The sequence below is a fragment of the Brachionichthys hirsutus genome, chromosome 11 (genome assembly GCF_040956055.1).
Source record: "Brachionichthys hirsutus isolate HB-005 chromosome 11, CSIRO-AGI_Bhir_v1, whole genome shotgun sequence".
NCBI lineage: Eukaryota > Metazoa > Chordata > Actinopteri > Lophiiformes > Brachionichthyidae > Brachionichthys > Brachionichthys hirsutus.
Window position 1 is genome coordinate 8,805,271 of NC_090907.1, and position 14,981 is coordinate 8,820,251.

Here is a 14,981-nt window from a genome sequence, read left to right on the forward strand (position 1 = left end):
AGCACCAGAAAATATCTGGTAATTGTGCTTAAGAAAAAAAAAGATTAAACATTACTAAATATGTAAATGTCAAAACAAAACAGAAACACACTTTTTACCACACCTTAGCTTAAGTATTGTGCAACCACAGTTCTAAAAAGGTGATTGCTATAAATAACATTAAACTAGAACGCAAAAATTTGCTAATTCCTCTCTACCTATATTTCGTTACAAACAACTCAAAACTATGCAAAGAGCCAAAAAAGTGTTTTATGTTCATTGCCAGCCCTAAGCAGTAATTTAGTCCCACAGACAGAATGAAACAGGCACGCAGTGACTGTGACATCACCTGCAGATTTGAAAAGCCATAGTGAAGCTCAGGGTGGATTTCACAAGCAGTCACCATTTTGGCAGTGAATGAATTAGACGAACCACATGCTAGTTACGCATGCTGGAGCGCGAAAGCGAGACTAATGTCTTCACCAGCATTAGCATATTTCTTTTTAAAGAGAAGCTGTTTTTTTGCCCTTAATTTATGTGACTGAAGTATTTATCCACACTCCATCTACATGTTTAATTGCTTTATTCTCCCAAACAGCAGAATAACTTGCTTCACATTAGCCCTAAGCTATGGGCAGAGCTATGACTGCACTAAAGGTGTGTTTGTCTTGTGTGTTCATTTCAGCCTCTGAATAAGCTCAACACTCAGTTGTTGGCTGCTGTTCCTGTCACTCAAAGCACCCATCCCATTCATTATTCAACTTTAATAGTTTATTGAATATTCTAGATAAGGGAGTTATAAGAAATTCAGCCACCTTACAGTTGCTATAGTTTCCAGTGGAAATTTTCTCCAGTGATCAAATAACATGTTTAGTTTTGCTGTAAATTGGGCATCTTAACTTGGGGAAAAAAAAATTCTGGAAGCAAAAGAATCCGGATTTTCAAAATGATTTATAATGGAATGCATCTTAAAATATAAAATATGCATTCAATTCACTTACCAAAAATCACAGTCATAAAGGGGTCCGATATGCAATCGCATGCAAAATGTCTTCTCGATGTGATCCAGAAAAAGATTTGATGTTAACACTGAAAATCTCATTTTCAGAGCCAAAATTCAGCTAAAAACTCCAATTCACTTTTACTTTTTATTGTTGGTGTATAACGATACCAAGAGCAATTAAACAAAGAAAACCTTTTTTCATAAGGGAAGCTGAGGCACTGACAGATCCCTCACAGACCGAATCAGACATAACTAACCTTGAACTAACCGAGATCATAAATAGGATTGTTTTTCCCACACATCATGTAAGTGGATGCTATGCTATTTCGATGCGCTTGCTGGGCTCACTTACATTTTTCTCAATCATTGCTTCAACTGGTCCTCCCTGCAGCAGTGAGAACGGAGCAAAAAAGGAGTTTAGGGTTGCTGGCAGGAAGAAGCGATGCATTCTTTCATCACACTTTCATCACTTTCATCTTTCTAAGAGTCAGGTTCTACGTGGAGACAACTTACGCCATGGTTAAAAGGAAAGCTACACATTTTTATTGAATTTTGTTTTTGAAGGCATGCAGTTTCGTTGTGAATGTAAAGCTTCATTATCGTTGTTTTGCATTTGTGATGCAGTTTCCTGGTGAGTGGTTTTTCTTGCCTCGCTAGCTGTCACTCTGCATCTGCTGTCCAGTCTGGTGACAGCAGAGGACTGGATGGGTGATTTAGCACGCCTTCAGCTTGGAACAGAATGAATATCATGAGCAGATGATGCTTCCTAATGCCCAGCTGGCTGTGCCAACTGCCTTGCACATGTGCAGGGGACCATAGGCAGTGAGAACAGAAGGTCTGGCAGGCCTCACCATAGCAAGACCCCCACCCACACACACACCTAAAACAGCGGTCCCCAACCTTTTTTTTCGCCATAGACCGGTTTCATGGCGGGCAATTTTTCTGCAGACTGGGGGGGGGGGGGGGGGGGAGTAATTACCAATAATCTTTATATTATGCACTTGCAATAACTATTAAACAAGTATCACACCAATATCTACTCACCATTAGTTGTGCTCTCAATAACTTCTTCTTCTGTCCTTAACGTTAACATTTTTTTGTGTCATAAATTCCACATTCTTGTCTTTTAATCCAGGGTTCTTGGTCTCTATGTGCCGAAGCAGTTTTGAACCCTTCATTGTCAGCTGTAGTTAAACCAGAGTTTTAGGTCTGACTCCTTGTTTGTCTGTTAAAAGAAGTTTTCTTTTGTTCCTCCTCTTCTTCCTCCTCAGTTGGACTTTACCATTAGCAAAGAAGCTCTCCAAAGACATTTGTTTATTAACCCTTGTGTGGTGTTCATATTGTTGTTACTCAGCCAGTGTTCGTGGGTCTGATGGACCCGTTGCATTTTGTGGCTTTTAATGCCTCACAATCACAATTTTATATTAAAATACTGAACATATGTTTACCTTATCCCAATTACAAGCAGTATAAACAATATATATGGTTAGTATTTGCCCTTTACCTTTGTTAGGTCACATTTATAAAAATTCTTTTGTTTAAAACATAATAAAGAAAATCAATTAAAATCAAGATATGAGTGGAAACACATTTACAAGTGAAGCAAGGTTTTTCAAAACTACTGACTTTTATTTCTTTGAACTTGAAATTTAACCCATTCAGGTGCACAACACAAGCTGAACACATGAACACAGAGTAAACATATCAGTCAAGAGAACACATCAGCCCCATTGAACACATGGCCTTTAGCCACTAGCCTATACAACACATGAGGGGCAGAGCTTCACTGTGTGTTGCAGATATACTTTTTGCACTTGATGCATGTATATTGTGTTTTCCTGTCCATCTTGGGTCGGACACTTCGCACCGCTTCTTCTTGTTCCTGGTGTTCACAACCTAGAATAATGAAAAGATCAGACATCTGCACCTCTCTCTCTCACAAGACATGAGTGCCAGACATGCACTGCAACAGCGTCACACACTTACTTCAGGCTCTGCAGACTGTGGTTCTGTAGGTTGGGTGGACAGGGCACCAGCATTCTCCTCCTGAATCATCCTCACCATGGCTGCAGAGGCTGGGGTTCTGGGGATATGTTTTCTTCTCTTGATTTGTGGTCTTACCAATGCCTTTCCCAGAGCCTCAAGAAAGAGCCGTCTTTTCTGGAGCTTCACTCGTTTCCACTCTGGGTTCGTGCCATCCAAATGACAAAGGCATTGTACGCTGAGAGAATATCACCAGTGGCCAGCGTAGAGTCCTCCGTTTGCAGCTGTAGGCCGTCACCAGCTTGCCCATGTTGTCTACCCCTCCTCTTGTGGCATTATAATCCATGATGATCTTGGTTTGTGATGTTCCTGGTCACAGATTCTTCCATCGCCGTGCAGTGTACTCATGAGTACCACATTCTTGCCTTTCTTTGGCACATAGGATACCAGGGATGTGTCAGCCGTTTATACAAACTTGGAAGACTTGACAGGCCTGTTCTTTGAAGTCAGCAGTTGAGGTGGGAGCTCTGAGCATCACAGGCACCCCAGATCTCGCACATTTGACCCACAGATTTTCTGTGTACCTACATTCTGTCATCCTCCTGTCTAGGCCGGCTGTGTGTGTAGGTGTGTTTGTGTGTGTGTGTGGGTGTGTGTGGGGGTGTGTAGGTGGGTTTGTAGTACACACAACATCAATTTCCACACTTCTATTAGCTCCGGGTCCAGTGGACCCGAACATCTTATATGTAATAGAAATGTGTAGGGGGGGTGTATGGTGTGTTGTTATTAAATATGTATTCTGATATATGTTCTTCACATAAAATGAGCCAAAGCCAGTGAGTCTCAGTTTGAAAAAATAATTAATTGTATCCTTTTTCTTTGATTGAAAAGTGAAAACGGGTCCCACAGACCCGAACACCACACAAGGGTTAATCTTCACTAGTTTACGTCTGTTTTTAATAACGCATCACGTAAAGCATGAAACTTCACAGGCGAATGTCACGTTGGCAAAAATCAGGTCGTTTTTCAAAATAAAACACCTTCTAGACGCTAATAATCAATACAACGGAAATTGTATACATTAGATATGCTTTCTGTGCGGCCCGGTAACAAATGTCTCACGGACCGGTACCGGGCCGCGGCCCGGTGGTTGGGGACCACTGATCTAAAAGGAGGACAGCACTAAAGTGCACAATTGTAAAAAGTTAGTTAAAAGTGCTTTTGTTGACTCTGAACACAACGTGACATCGACAGCACAGGCATGAGGCACCCACAGCAGTATGTCTTTTTGTAATTTACACCCATTTAATTCTTACATCATCAAATTGGATAATCCTGGGCCTGATCTGCCTGGGACCCTCAAGACACCCACCCACAAGGTGTTTGCATTACGCATGGAAGGCCTTAGCGTCCCCAGGCGAACGATGTGCTGCGCTCACCTGCACTAAACCACATGTCACCAGTCCATGGGGAAACGGGGGGAAGTGAAGAGGTGAAACTGGATCACAGAGGAGACACAGCAGTGTGGGAAAGGGAAGTGGGAAGAGATAAGCAGTCTGGATAGACAAGAACAAAGAGAAAGTAGAAAAACAGACAGAAAAGACGAGAACAATGAAGGCATCCTTCGCCTCAGTCAGAGGATGGATGCTAGAGGGACCAACAGCTGGATCCAGCTGCTCAGTAAGAGCTTTGTCACAGCTGCAAGACTGTCCCTCTGGAAACTTTCAACTGTTTTCTTTTCTCCTCTGTCTGTCTCCTTTTACAACACTCTTACACTTTCATAGAAAATTGAAGAACTGCTGAGATGTCGGCCTGACCTGCAGCAGACAGATCCTGTTAGTGAAATATTTTGTCCCACAAGAGAACCACATTAGCCCATCGTCCGTCCCCGACCGATGTAGGCTGGAATCCCTTCCAGAACTTTATACATAACGTTTTTACTTGAATGCTCGCATTCTGAATGGCTGCATTACAGTATGTAGTGAATTTACAACCCCCTAAAGTCTTATTTCACCAATTAGAACTCTTGAAAAACACCTACCCCAAAAAAAGAGTTCTGATTGCAAGTCTTTGAAAATAAACACAGCTGCTTTTTGCACCTGTCACAGCAACAATATTGTCACAGTGCGGAAATAACTCCATTGTTTAAAAAAATGTAGATAATTAAAAGGAACCTGTTACTATTACGAAGCAATTGGCTTTCTGAAAAACAAACAGATGTGCATGCAGTTTGATTTGCTCAACAGTAAATGATAAATGTTTTGAGACATTTGTAAAAAATGCTAAACTTTCCCTTGTTTCAGCTTGAAAAGTGTGAAGTTACTGTTTCTCAAAAAAATTGTGTTTTGGGCTTCTCACAGCACAACAAAATTATTTTATCACCACAAGCTCTGGAAATTCATGTTGGGCAGACATACATCATTGATGATTACATTTATACATTTTTAAACAACAATGATGAATAAAAGGTCCGTAAATGCTGTCAATATTTTTTTTCCATTTTGGTGTTCAAATACCCACAACCTCTCTGCTTCTGTATCCTACCATACCAAATTAAATGTTTCGTCATAGGTTTCTCCACTTCCTGTGCTGTTGGAAACAGAGGAGCAGCAGAAATGCTGATGGATGGATGTACGAGCACAGTAAAATGTGCTCAGCTGTCTAAAGCACATGCAGCAACTTTGACCTGAACACCCACACTCTATCCAGATGTGCATCAGTGTTTATGTTCACTTCAATGCCCCTGCTAGGCCCAGGAGTAAGCGTACAAGGAAGTATTACATTTGAAAACACGCTAAGTAGCACATCCAGTTTCCCGCAATTTCACCATTCCATGGAAATACTGTTATACCGCAGAGCCACAGTGAGGCTTGGTAACGAGCAAGAGGCAAAAGAAAGAACAAAAAGAGATTCGGCACGCCTCGAGCGAAAGCAGTCTCTCTGGTGGATATGGTCAGCCTCTTATTGAAAGAGACGAGGGAGCATTTTCACACGAAGCATTTCCAAAAACAATTTATATTAGGAATTTATTAGTTTGTATATCTCAAGGACACCATGGCTCAAGGAGTAGGGATATGCATCTGCCTGGATGTTGCCAGTAGGCGGTTACTACACTATATAAAGGCCCCTGAAATTGTAAAGAACTTGTGTGAAAGAAACACATTCTTTCAATCATGAATATAGTTTCTTCCCACTGCAATGACTATTCCTTTTCCCCGGACTGGCTGCTTTTATGTTGCCAGGAATGGAGAACAGATTTGGAGTGCCACTTCACTGGGGTACCTCTTTCAACTAGGCGGCCTTTAAAGAAGTCAATGAAATAATGTATTTGAGGGGTACTGTGACTTACATTGCTTTAGAAGACTCTGGATGTGTTGTTCTATAATGTAAAACCCAGCAGGCTCATGGTGCTACGTTGCATGCCAGCTATCCAAATCAACGCATTAAAATCCACAAGATCACTGATGTTTTTCAGCAGGAAGTGGTGTGTTTGTCAAAATGTTGCAGAGGTATCACTGAGACAGGAAGCACATTGGGTGGCAAAGGAACCAATGAATGCATATTTGTGTGGCAAAAAGAGAAATAGGTGAATGCTCCTTCTCCTGTAGAAATGGGGGTTCGTCTCATGTTGCTGAAGGACAAGGAGTCCTTTCTATCACGATCATGGTGGAGGTGGGTTAAAAAATTAGGTCTGCCTTGTCCTCACACCCAGCTAATGAGATACGAAGTGAGATCAGATAAGCATTTTGAGGGGGACAGACCTACAGACATATAAGGAAGCCCCCCTTCATGTCACCACCGACACTCATGCCAGCGCTTGTCAGGGTTAATTTCCTCTTCAGCTGCTTGGAGACCCCCTCACACCTCTCTACTGGAGCCAGATAGACCCCCAAAAACCAGACAGAGGGACAATTCTTGCAAAGACAGCAACAAAAAATAAAATAATTCAAGGTATAACCAACTGGAATATATTATTGATTACACGTGAAATAACACAAAGGATCGTTAATGGCAAATAACTGTCCTGAAAGTGGTGAAAGGAGTCTGGCATACATACTTCATGGTTCCTAATTATATGAGATCATATTTTCCCCTCCTTCGTTCAAGTCAGTTGACAAGCCCTGACACTTAATGACCCAATTCAATAAATAATCTTGAACTAATTGTCGTTTCATCTTGTTACCCTTCCTATCATTCTTGGAGACTGCACGCTGACAGAGTGCCACGTAACAGAACGCTTCCTTGCTTTGCAATACACAGGGCAAAAATTGAGTCTATTTTGGTACCATAATTAAATAAATCAAATAGGCATATGTATTATATTATAGCAAGCTAATTTGTTATTGTGGTTTTGTCGAGCATCAAATCTGTGGTGTAGAGCTGCAGGCTACCTGTTCTATTCGTCTACATTTCATCCAGAACTCCTTTAAAATGTGACCACGTTTAAAAACTAAGAGAATAGAATTAGTAATGGCTCATGAAATGTATTCCACAATGCAGATATGGTTTTCATGTTATACTTGATTTCCACTCTCAAGGATGACCCATTTTATTCTTCTATATTAAATTACAAGACTGGTTTCTCTTAACAGGCTTAAGTTCTTATATTTAGTTTGCTTTTTTTTTCCCACAAAGCTAATTCTCAAGCCATCCATAAACAGATCTATGTATAACGAAAAGTGACAAAATATCATAGGAACGGTACTCTGGAGCCAGACTACATTATAATAATCATGAACTGCTGTGATGGCGAGGTACTAGAGGGACAAAAACATCAAGTTGCTTCAAGCGTTTGAGTGACCGATCACAATATAATTATCGGAATGGTTGTTTGGACAGTATCGCATATGGAAAAAGGGAATTGGTGATATCATCTGAAGGAAGAAAAGGCAGTCATCAGATGTCTCGCTGAGATGTTTGGATATTGAGCTGGCACCCTGAGTAAGAAGAGTCTGTTCTCAGACAGGCATGGCAAACACATGTCAAGAGGCCATGTCAAAAAAATCATCAAACATGTCACACATTGAGACGAGCCCGAGTGCAGGTCCTAATGGTTTTTGAAGGCAATCAGAGAGAACCTAAAATCTGACCAGCGCTAGTTTGAAAGAAAACAAAATGCAGGATTTCATTTTCATAGACCATGAACTTCATCCAGCATTGGAAAGAGTGATCACAGAACTTTCCAGTTCTCCAAAAACTACAATTTAAAATTTCTCTTTGGTTCTGCTTCAAAATACTATGATCAATTTCAGTACATTCTGCTTTCTCCTCATCCTTGAGGTCCCTGTAATTCATAATTATGGGACCTCCCAAAAAAAAAAAAAAACCCTTGCAGCTTCTATTTCTGCAGTCAAGCAAGAAGTCGTGGTAAAGGCTGTCTCCTTTTACCCCTCCCTCTCCCAAGGCCAAACGCTGGGCCAAGATCCCGTCTGTCTGGACTACACTCTGTATCCAACTACTTGATCCCCACAATATTACAGCAGATTCTTGTGAAATGGAATTTGTATGAACGTCTGTACTTGAGAAATGACTTGCATGATGCAGAAGCCATCTTTTCATAAGTTCTACCTTTTAATAAGACAGTCAAAACTATTTTAAAAATATTTGAATAAATATGGACTGCAGTCGTGATTGCTGTAATTGATCTTCTCATCTTGGGCCAAACCAGCCTAATTAAATGTCTTTTCAGAGTGAAGAGACATTTCTTCCTTTGGATAAAGGCCTAAATTTGTCTCTGTCTGTGAATAAGTGGGAAAAACGCTTTTTGTCTGGGCTGACAGACGACCACTGTCTTTGTTACCCTGGAAACAACTTTGAGAGGTGAAAGGGAGGACAGCCAAAGACGAGATCATCTTGGCCTAAAAATGCAGGTAAATCTTCACGAACACACTCCAATTTAAACAGCTTTAACATAAGAAATGCTCTCTTCTCAGAGATACATTTATTTTTGTTCAGCTCTTCCCAGATGTCCCAACGTTGAGTTCACACTCTTAAATGAACTAAAAAAAAAAACATCAATCACGTCAAAGATTTCTTAAATGAAATAAATCTACAAGAAAATGCCCTACCTCAAGAATGCAGGTTCCTGGAGCGGAGTTCTCCTTGATTGACACGTTATAGAAGTTCTTCTCGAAAGCAGGCTCATTGTCATTTATATCCTGAAGCACAATGTTTACCACAGCAGTGGAGGACAAGGGCGGTTTCCCTCCATCCGAGGCCACCACAGTTATACTGGGATTGGGGTTCTTTTCATAATCCAGCTGTGAGAGTGTGGTGATAATCCCCGTAACCGAGTCTATACTGAACCAATCAGAGTAAGCACCATAGTCCTTCAGGATGCTGTAGCTAATGTCCCCATTGGGCCCATGGTCTTTGTCTCTAGCCGTCACCTGTAACACAAAGCTCCCTGGAAACACCACTTCGGGGATGAGCTGCCTATATACCGGCTTGTCGAACAGAGGAGGGTTGTCATTGACATCAGTCACCTGGATGACGAAGGAAGATTCCGCTCTGAGAGGAGGTGTGCCGGAATCCGTTGCCATCACCCTCAGCTCATAGACATCTCTCTCTTCCCGGTCAAGAATCTTGTCGACACAAATTAGGTAGATTATGCTATCCTTAGTAGTTAGGGCAAATTTTCCATCTCCTCCCTCAAGTGAAACGTTAACATTAGCATACTCTCCATAGTCTGGATCAGTGACCGAGATCCTGGCAACATACTGGCCTGGCTGCGCACCTTCAGAGATTCGGGGAGATCCATCCTCACTGAGAAAGATGATAGTCATGGTAGGCTGGTTATCATTGTAATCTCTGACGTGAATGGTGACAAAAGCATTGGTCACCTCTGGTTGGGTTGCGTTGTCTTGTGCCTGAACCACCAGCTCATGGACTCTCCGCATCTCAAAGTCCAGGGGCTTGTTGAGTGTGATGATGCCACTGTGAGGGTTAATATCAAAGTAGCGGTCAGGGTCACTTTGTCTCCTGTTGATTTCATACAGCACCATCCCATTGCCTCCTTCGTCAGCATCTGTGGCAAACACCTGCAGGATGTTGCTTCCTGGCTGGAGGTTCTCAGATATTACGGCATGGTAGCGGCTCTGGTTGAAAACAGGAGCGTTGTCATTAATATCTTGTACAGTAATATCGAATGTCATTTGATCAGTTCTTTTTGGGGAACCTCCATCAAAGGCCTCCAGAGATAAAGTATAGGCGGATCTTTTCTCTCTGTCCAGAATAGTGTTGACCACCAAGTCTAAATACAGGACCTCGCTGCTTGCCCTCCTGGTCTCCAAAGTGAATGCCTGGCCAACATTTCCATCCTTGATGAGGTAACCCTGGGTGGTAAGCTCGCCTTTATCAGCATCCACAGCTGGCTCAAGAGGAAACCTGGTGCCGATAGCCGTCTGTTCCGGGATTTTCAATGCGGCTCGCTTTCTTGGAAACATCGGGGCGTGGTCATTTATGTCATTTACCTTAATGGTCACCTCCACAGTCACACCTGTCATGGTGACTGCAATGAAGTTGTATCTATCTCTAATTTCCCTATCCAGAACTTTAGCAGTTTTAATAATGCCCGTGCTCTCGTCTATGTCCAAATCACTACCCACGCCGGTGCCCTCGTGGTCTGAGATGAAGTACAGGGATGCTGTGATGCCAGTAGGAAGTCCAGCGCTGATGTCCCCTACAATTGTACCAGCTGGCTGTTCTTCATCTAGCTGTAGCTCAAGTGTCCCCAGGACAACAGGTAAATGGACTGTTAGAAGCTCCAAGGCCACGTACACCAATAGCAATATCCTCCTGCTGCACCACCCCTCACGGTGCGAAGGGTCCATTATAGACAACCCGAACCCCTTGGCAGCTTTCTTCATTCTGGCTTCTTTTTAAACCTGCAAACACACAGAAAAGGAAAACTAAGCAATATAACAACTTGAGAAACAGCAGAAGCTATAATTCAAAAGTGTACTGTTGCTGTGTCAAAACACAGTAAGTTTTAGAAAAATAAGTGTATGCATTAAGCTCTTTCCCACATGTTTTGAGAGCTCTGTTCCCAACCACAGCTCATGCAATAGCACCTGAACGTTACATTTTTATACAAGTCAACACCTTGTTCCTCCTACATACCAGAACACTCTCCTCTGCTAAGGAAACATTAAAAACCACAGGTCGTACCTCAAACAGGGAATCTTGACTGTGGCTATTCAACTTTTAATTTAAAATGAACATTGTTGTCAATAAACTGGAAATCATTTCAGCAGTGATTTTAACAATCGTGTTGGAATTCTTTCCATAAACAACAAAGACGGTCCCACACCAGAGGAAAGGCTCTGTAGATGAGAATGATGAGCATCGCGGATGTTGTGAAACAACGACTGTCACCACCCTCCATGTGAAGCCACTAGGCATGCCAGACAGAAAATAAATTTCCCCATTAAATAAAGAGCGGAGCTTTTGAATCTCTGTGGTTCTGTCTAAATTCAAGCAATTCATAACTGCTTTGGCTTCTCTGAAAAGTAAATCAATGTTAATCTGAATGAACCTTATACTGCATCACATTCCGAGTAATTGAGTTTCCAGTAAAAACATCTCAATGCTCCCCCCAGTGGTTTAACTAAAACCTACAAGAAAACAATTCTGTGCCTGCATGCGCGTGCCTGTGTGTGTGTGGGTGCGTGGATGTGTGCGTGTAAGTGCGTGTCCTTGAAAGTAGTGTGGCCCCATCTGTGTTCGCCATGGTGACGGTGGGTTTGAGTGACAGAGCAGTACAGCAGAGTTGAGGGGCTCCATGTAGTCTACCTCTCTCCTTTCTCCGGTTTTGCAGATTTGTAATTGAGGACCGCTGAAAGTTGGCCATAAGCACACAAGATTCCAGACCCAATTTCATTCTGCCATGATCCAGAGCCTGCATCACCATCAATGTTAACTCAAACATCATAAACTGGACTGAATTATACAGAGCATAAATTATTTATTATTGTATTTAGAATTTAAAAAAAGATATAGAAACCTAAAATGAGATTCTTTCTAGCAACTAATTACTGGTTAACGTTTTAGGAGTAAAAAAGGAACTGAGGACCAGATTGTAGCAATCATTCCTAATTCATATTAATCTCACAGAGGTCATTATAATTGCAAATGGAATGCCCATAAAGCCGAGCACTAGAAAATATGATCATGCGAGATGCATTGTGAGGGCTGCTCTTAGCCAAAACGTAAGCACATGCAGAACGGTCTGAAAATCAAGGCAGGACCTATAAGTCATGATAGGCTTTGCTAAAAACTGGGGATGTATTTTACAATATATTCGAAGCACAAAGGATGCCTATTCAAAGACAGAATCTTTGTTCAAATGCCACAACTGAAATACTGCATTCTCTGGTCGCGCCATAGTGAAGGACCTCTGCACAATGAGCAGCCTAATGGATATAACAGAAACAGTCGGGTAGGCTAATTGCACCATACCAGGTTGAGCAGGACATGTGGTTTTAAAAGAATCAGTGCAAAGTTTAAGAAAAAAAACTCTGAACTTTAAAGCCAAGGCATTCACCAAATGTATAAGAAATACTGCCTCACACCCCGGCCTCCATTACCAAGAGCTTCATGTTGGAACGTTATTGGCCATATAGCAAACTGGAAAGTGTTTTGGGCTTAAAAGAAATGAGTGTGAGAAAATAAACTGTTCATAATAACGACTGATGGTTGAAAGCCGTTGCTTTTTACAAGTGAATCTCATTGTGGCTTAGATTTTTGCCTGCATTGCTGTCCTCGATCATGACAAATCTGCAGCTTGCTAGAAGTTTAACTTCAGTGAAGAGTTTTGAAAAGCTCACGCAAAGCAGCGAAAACATTTAATGTATTAATCTGCACATTGAAAAAGCTTAATTGAGTGTACTTTTTCTTGAAGCCAGCATGTCTGTGTAGCACATGTTTTACCACTTCTCCATAAAACTGACCCACATTTGCTTGAATTCTCTTAAAGCAACTCCAACAACCAGATCCCAGGTTTATAGAATTTGCATTCAAATGAAACTTCTGTTTGATTACGGTTGGATATCATTCTGGGAAATGTGTCAATGACCGGAATCAGCATCAAACTCCCTGGCATTTGTGAATTCTGGGAACCCCTACCTCTATACTGCGGTATACTACATCAATCTGGCAAAAATTATATTATTTTAATTTCGTGATAGCTGAAAACACAGTAGGTGATTTATTATTCACTCTTCAACTTTCTGTAAGTATCAGTTGTCTTCAAGGCATCCAGGTCATTGGTTTGGCAATGCTTGACTCAGTCTGAACAATCACCGCTGCCTCTTTCCATGAGCAAATATCCATGTTACACAGAAGGATCAAAATCCTTTCATTCAATATTTTAAGCATTTAAATATTATAATACTGCATACTATCAAAGATCAAACTGGACAAGTCCTGTCCTTGTGAAATTATCAAATATTATCTTAATCCAATGTCTCAAACTATCCATTGTCAAATAAATTAAATTTAGGAGTATTTGATATCCCAACTTAAGACCTTAATATTGCTTGCTTCCCAATTCATTAAAAATATATTCTCAATGACCAAATCGCAACTGCAGTATTTTAATTAATACAGCAAACCCATTTAATAATGAACAGGCCAAAAGGGTCACCGACAGTGACAGACTTGTCAAATTAACTTCTAATTTCATCCTATAACTGCAGTCATCTCAAAGAAAACATGTGGTCTGGAGAACTCGCCGGTCTGCAGGAGGCTCATTGAAGCCACAATGGAACCCACAGACAGAACTGCAGATTGACTGGACAGAAGGGTGACAGGCTTTGCACAGAACAAACTAAAGAGTTCAATGTTTGCCAAGCTATTGCTTCTCAAAAGCACATTGCATTCGTCTCTGAAACATCAGTCCCTCTGCGTGGAAAAAGTCCAGGAGGAAGTCCTCACAGGCCTCGCATGCCATCCTGACTCTGAAGCTAAAGGTAAAACATGGAGCTCTGAGATTCTGTGACGAGGAGGATCATCCCTTTCCCACAGCAGGAGCAGCATAGGTTAGCCCGGATGTTTGTGCAAGACGTTATGGATCGAATGAAAGAAACACACTTCATGTCTTTGAAGATGCCATCGGCTGATATTGCGTTGGCGGTACTAGTGGTTGCATCATTAAAAACACATGTGCATCAAATTACAGTAGCAGGGGTGCAAGAAGTGCAAGGGCAACTTCACTACAGGTCAAGCCAGAGCTCATCTACTCTGTGAACAGTCACCAGTTAAATATGCATGTGTGTCCAAGAAAACATCCAAAGGATACGATTGCAATACAGGTTTGTTTTGGGTTTTTTTACCAATTTGGACACTGCGAGTAAATAAATGAAACATTTCTTGTTTTGTTTTTTATTATTTTTCAGAGTCTGGAGCACTCGGTCTGACAACGTACACAAGCTCCAAAGACTCGAGGCATGTTTACTTCATGCACTGTGTGGGATCATGACATAATCCTTGGATTGCTATTAAAGCTGCAGGTCTGCATTTTTGGTTTTATCCATTTGTAACCTTCTCCTGTTTCTCTCTTTTCATTCATTTATCCGTGATATACAGAAGCATTAGAATGCTGACTCCTGGAAAAAAACACTAGTCGCTATTCTTATTTAAAGATGGATGGATGGATGAATGGATAGACCGGTGGTCAGGAAGGGAGAAGAAAGAGGTGCACCTTTTTATGTCTCAAGTAAAAAGCAAAAAACAGAAAAGCTTCATTCTCTGCTGCACCATGACAACCATCGCACTCACAGCCAGAGTGCGCTGTGATGGAGCTCAACGGAGACCTAATTAATGTATTCATTATTTTAGAGAAAGGGACACGCATTCACGATCAGTGAGGACAACTCGTGCTGATAATAATAATAATCTGCACGTCTATCACCAGACCACACAGAGCATGGATGCGCTGTAAACAAATCAGAAAACAAAAAACCTTGACTTTCATCATTCCTACATTAGAAAGTTAGAAAACTGCAGAACGGAGTTA

At 41.4% G+C, this 14,981-nt stretch overlaps 1 protein-coding gene across 1 annotated transcript in view; it reads right to left on the reverse strand.

Moving 5' to 3' along the window:
• Window positions 1–10,833, reverse strand: part of LOC137901733 (protocadherin-16-like) — a 68,025-nt gene extending 57,192 nt beyond the window's left edge. Inside the window, exon 1 of the mRNA XM_068745778.1 lies at window positions 9,034–10,833. Coding sequence (XP_068601879.1) covers window positions 9,034–10,833 — 1,800 coding nt within the window. The remainder of the gene's footprint in view (window positions 1–9,033) is intronic.
• Window positions 10,834–14,981: the final 4,148 nt, after the last annotated feature.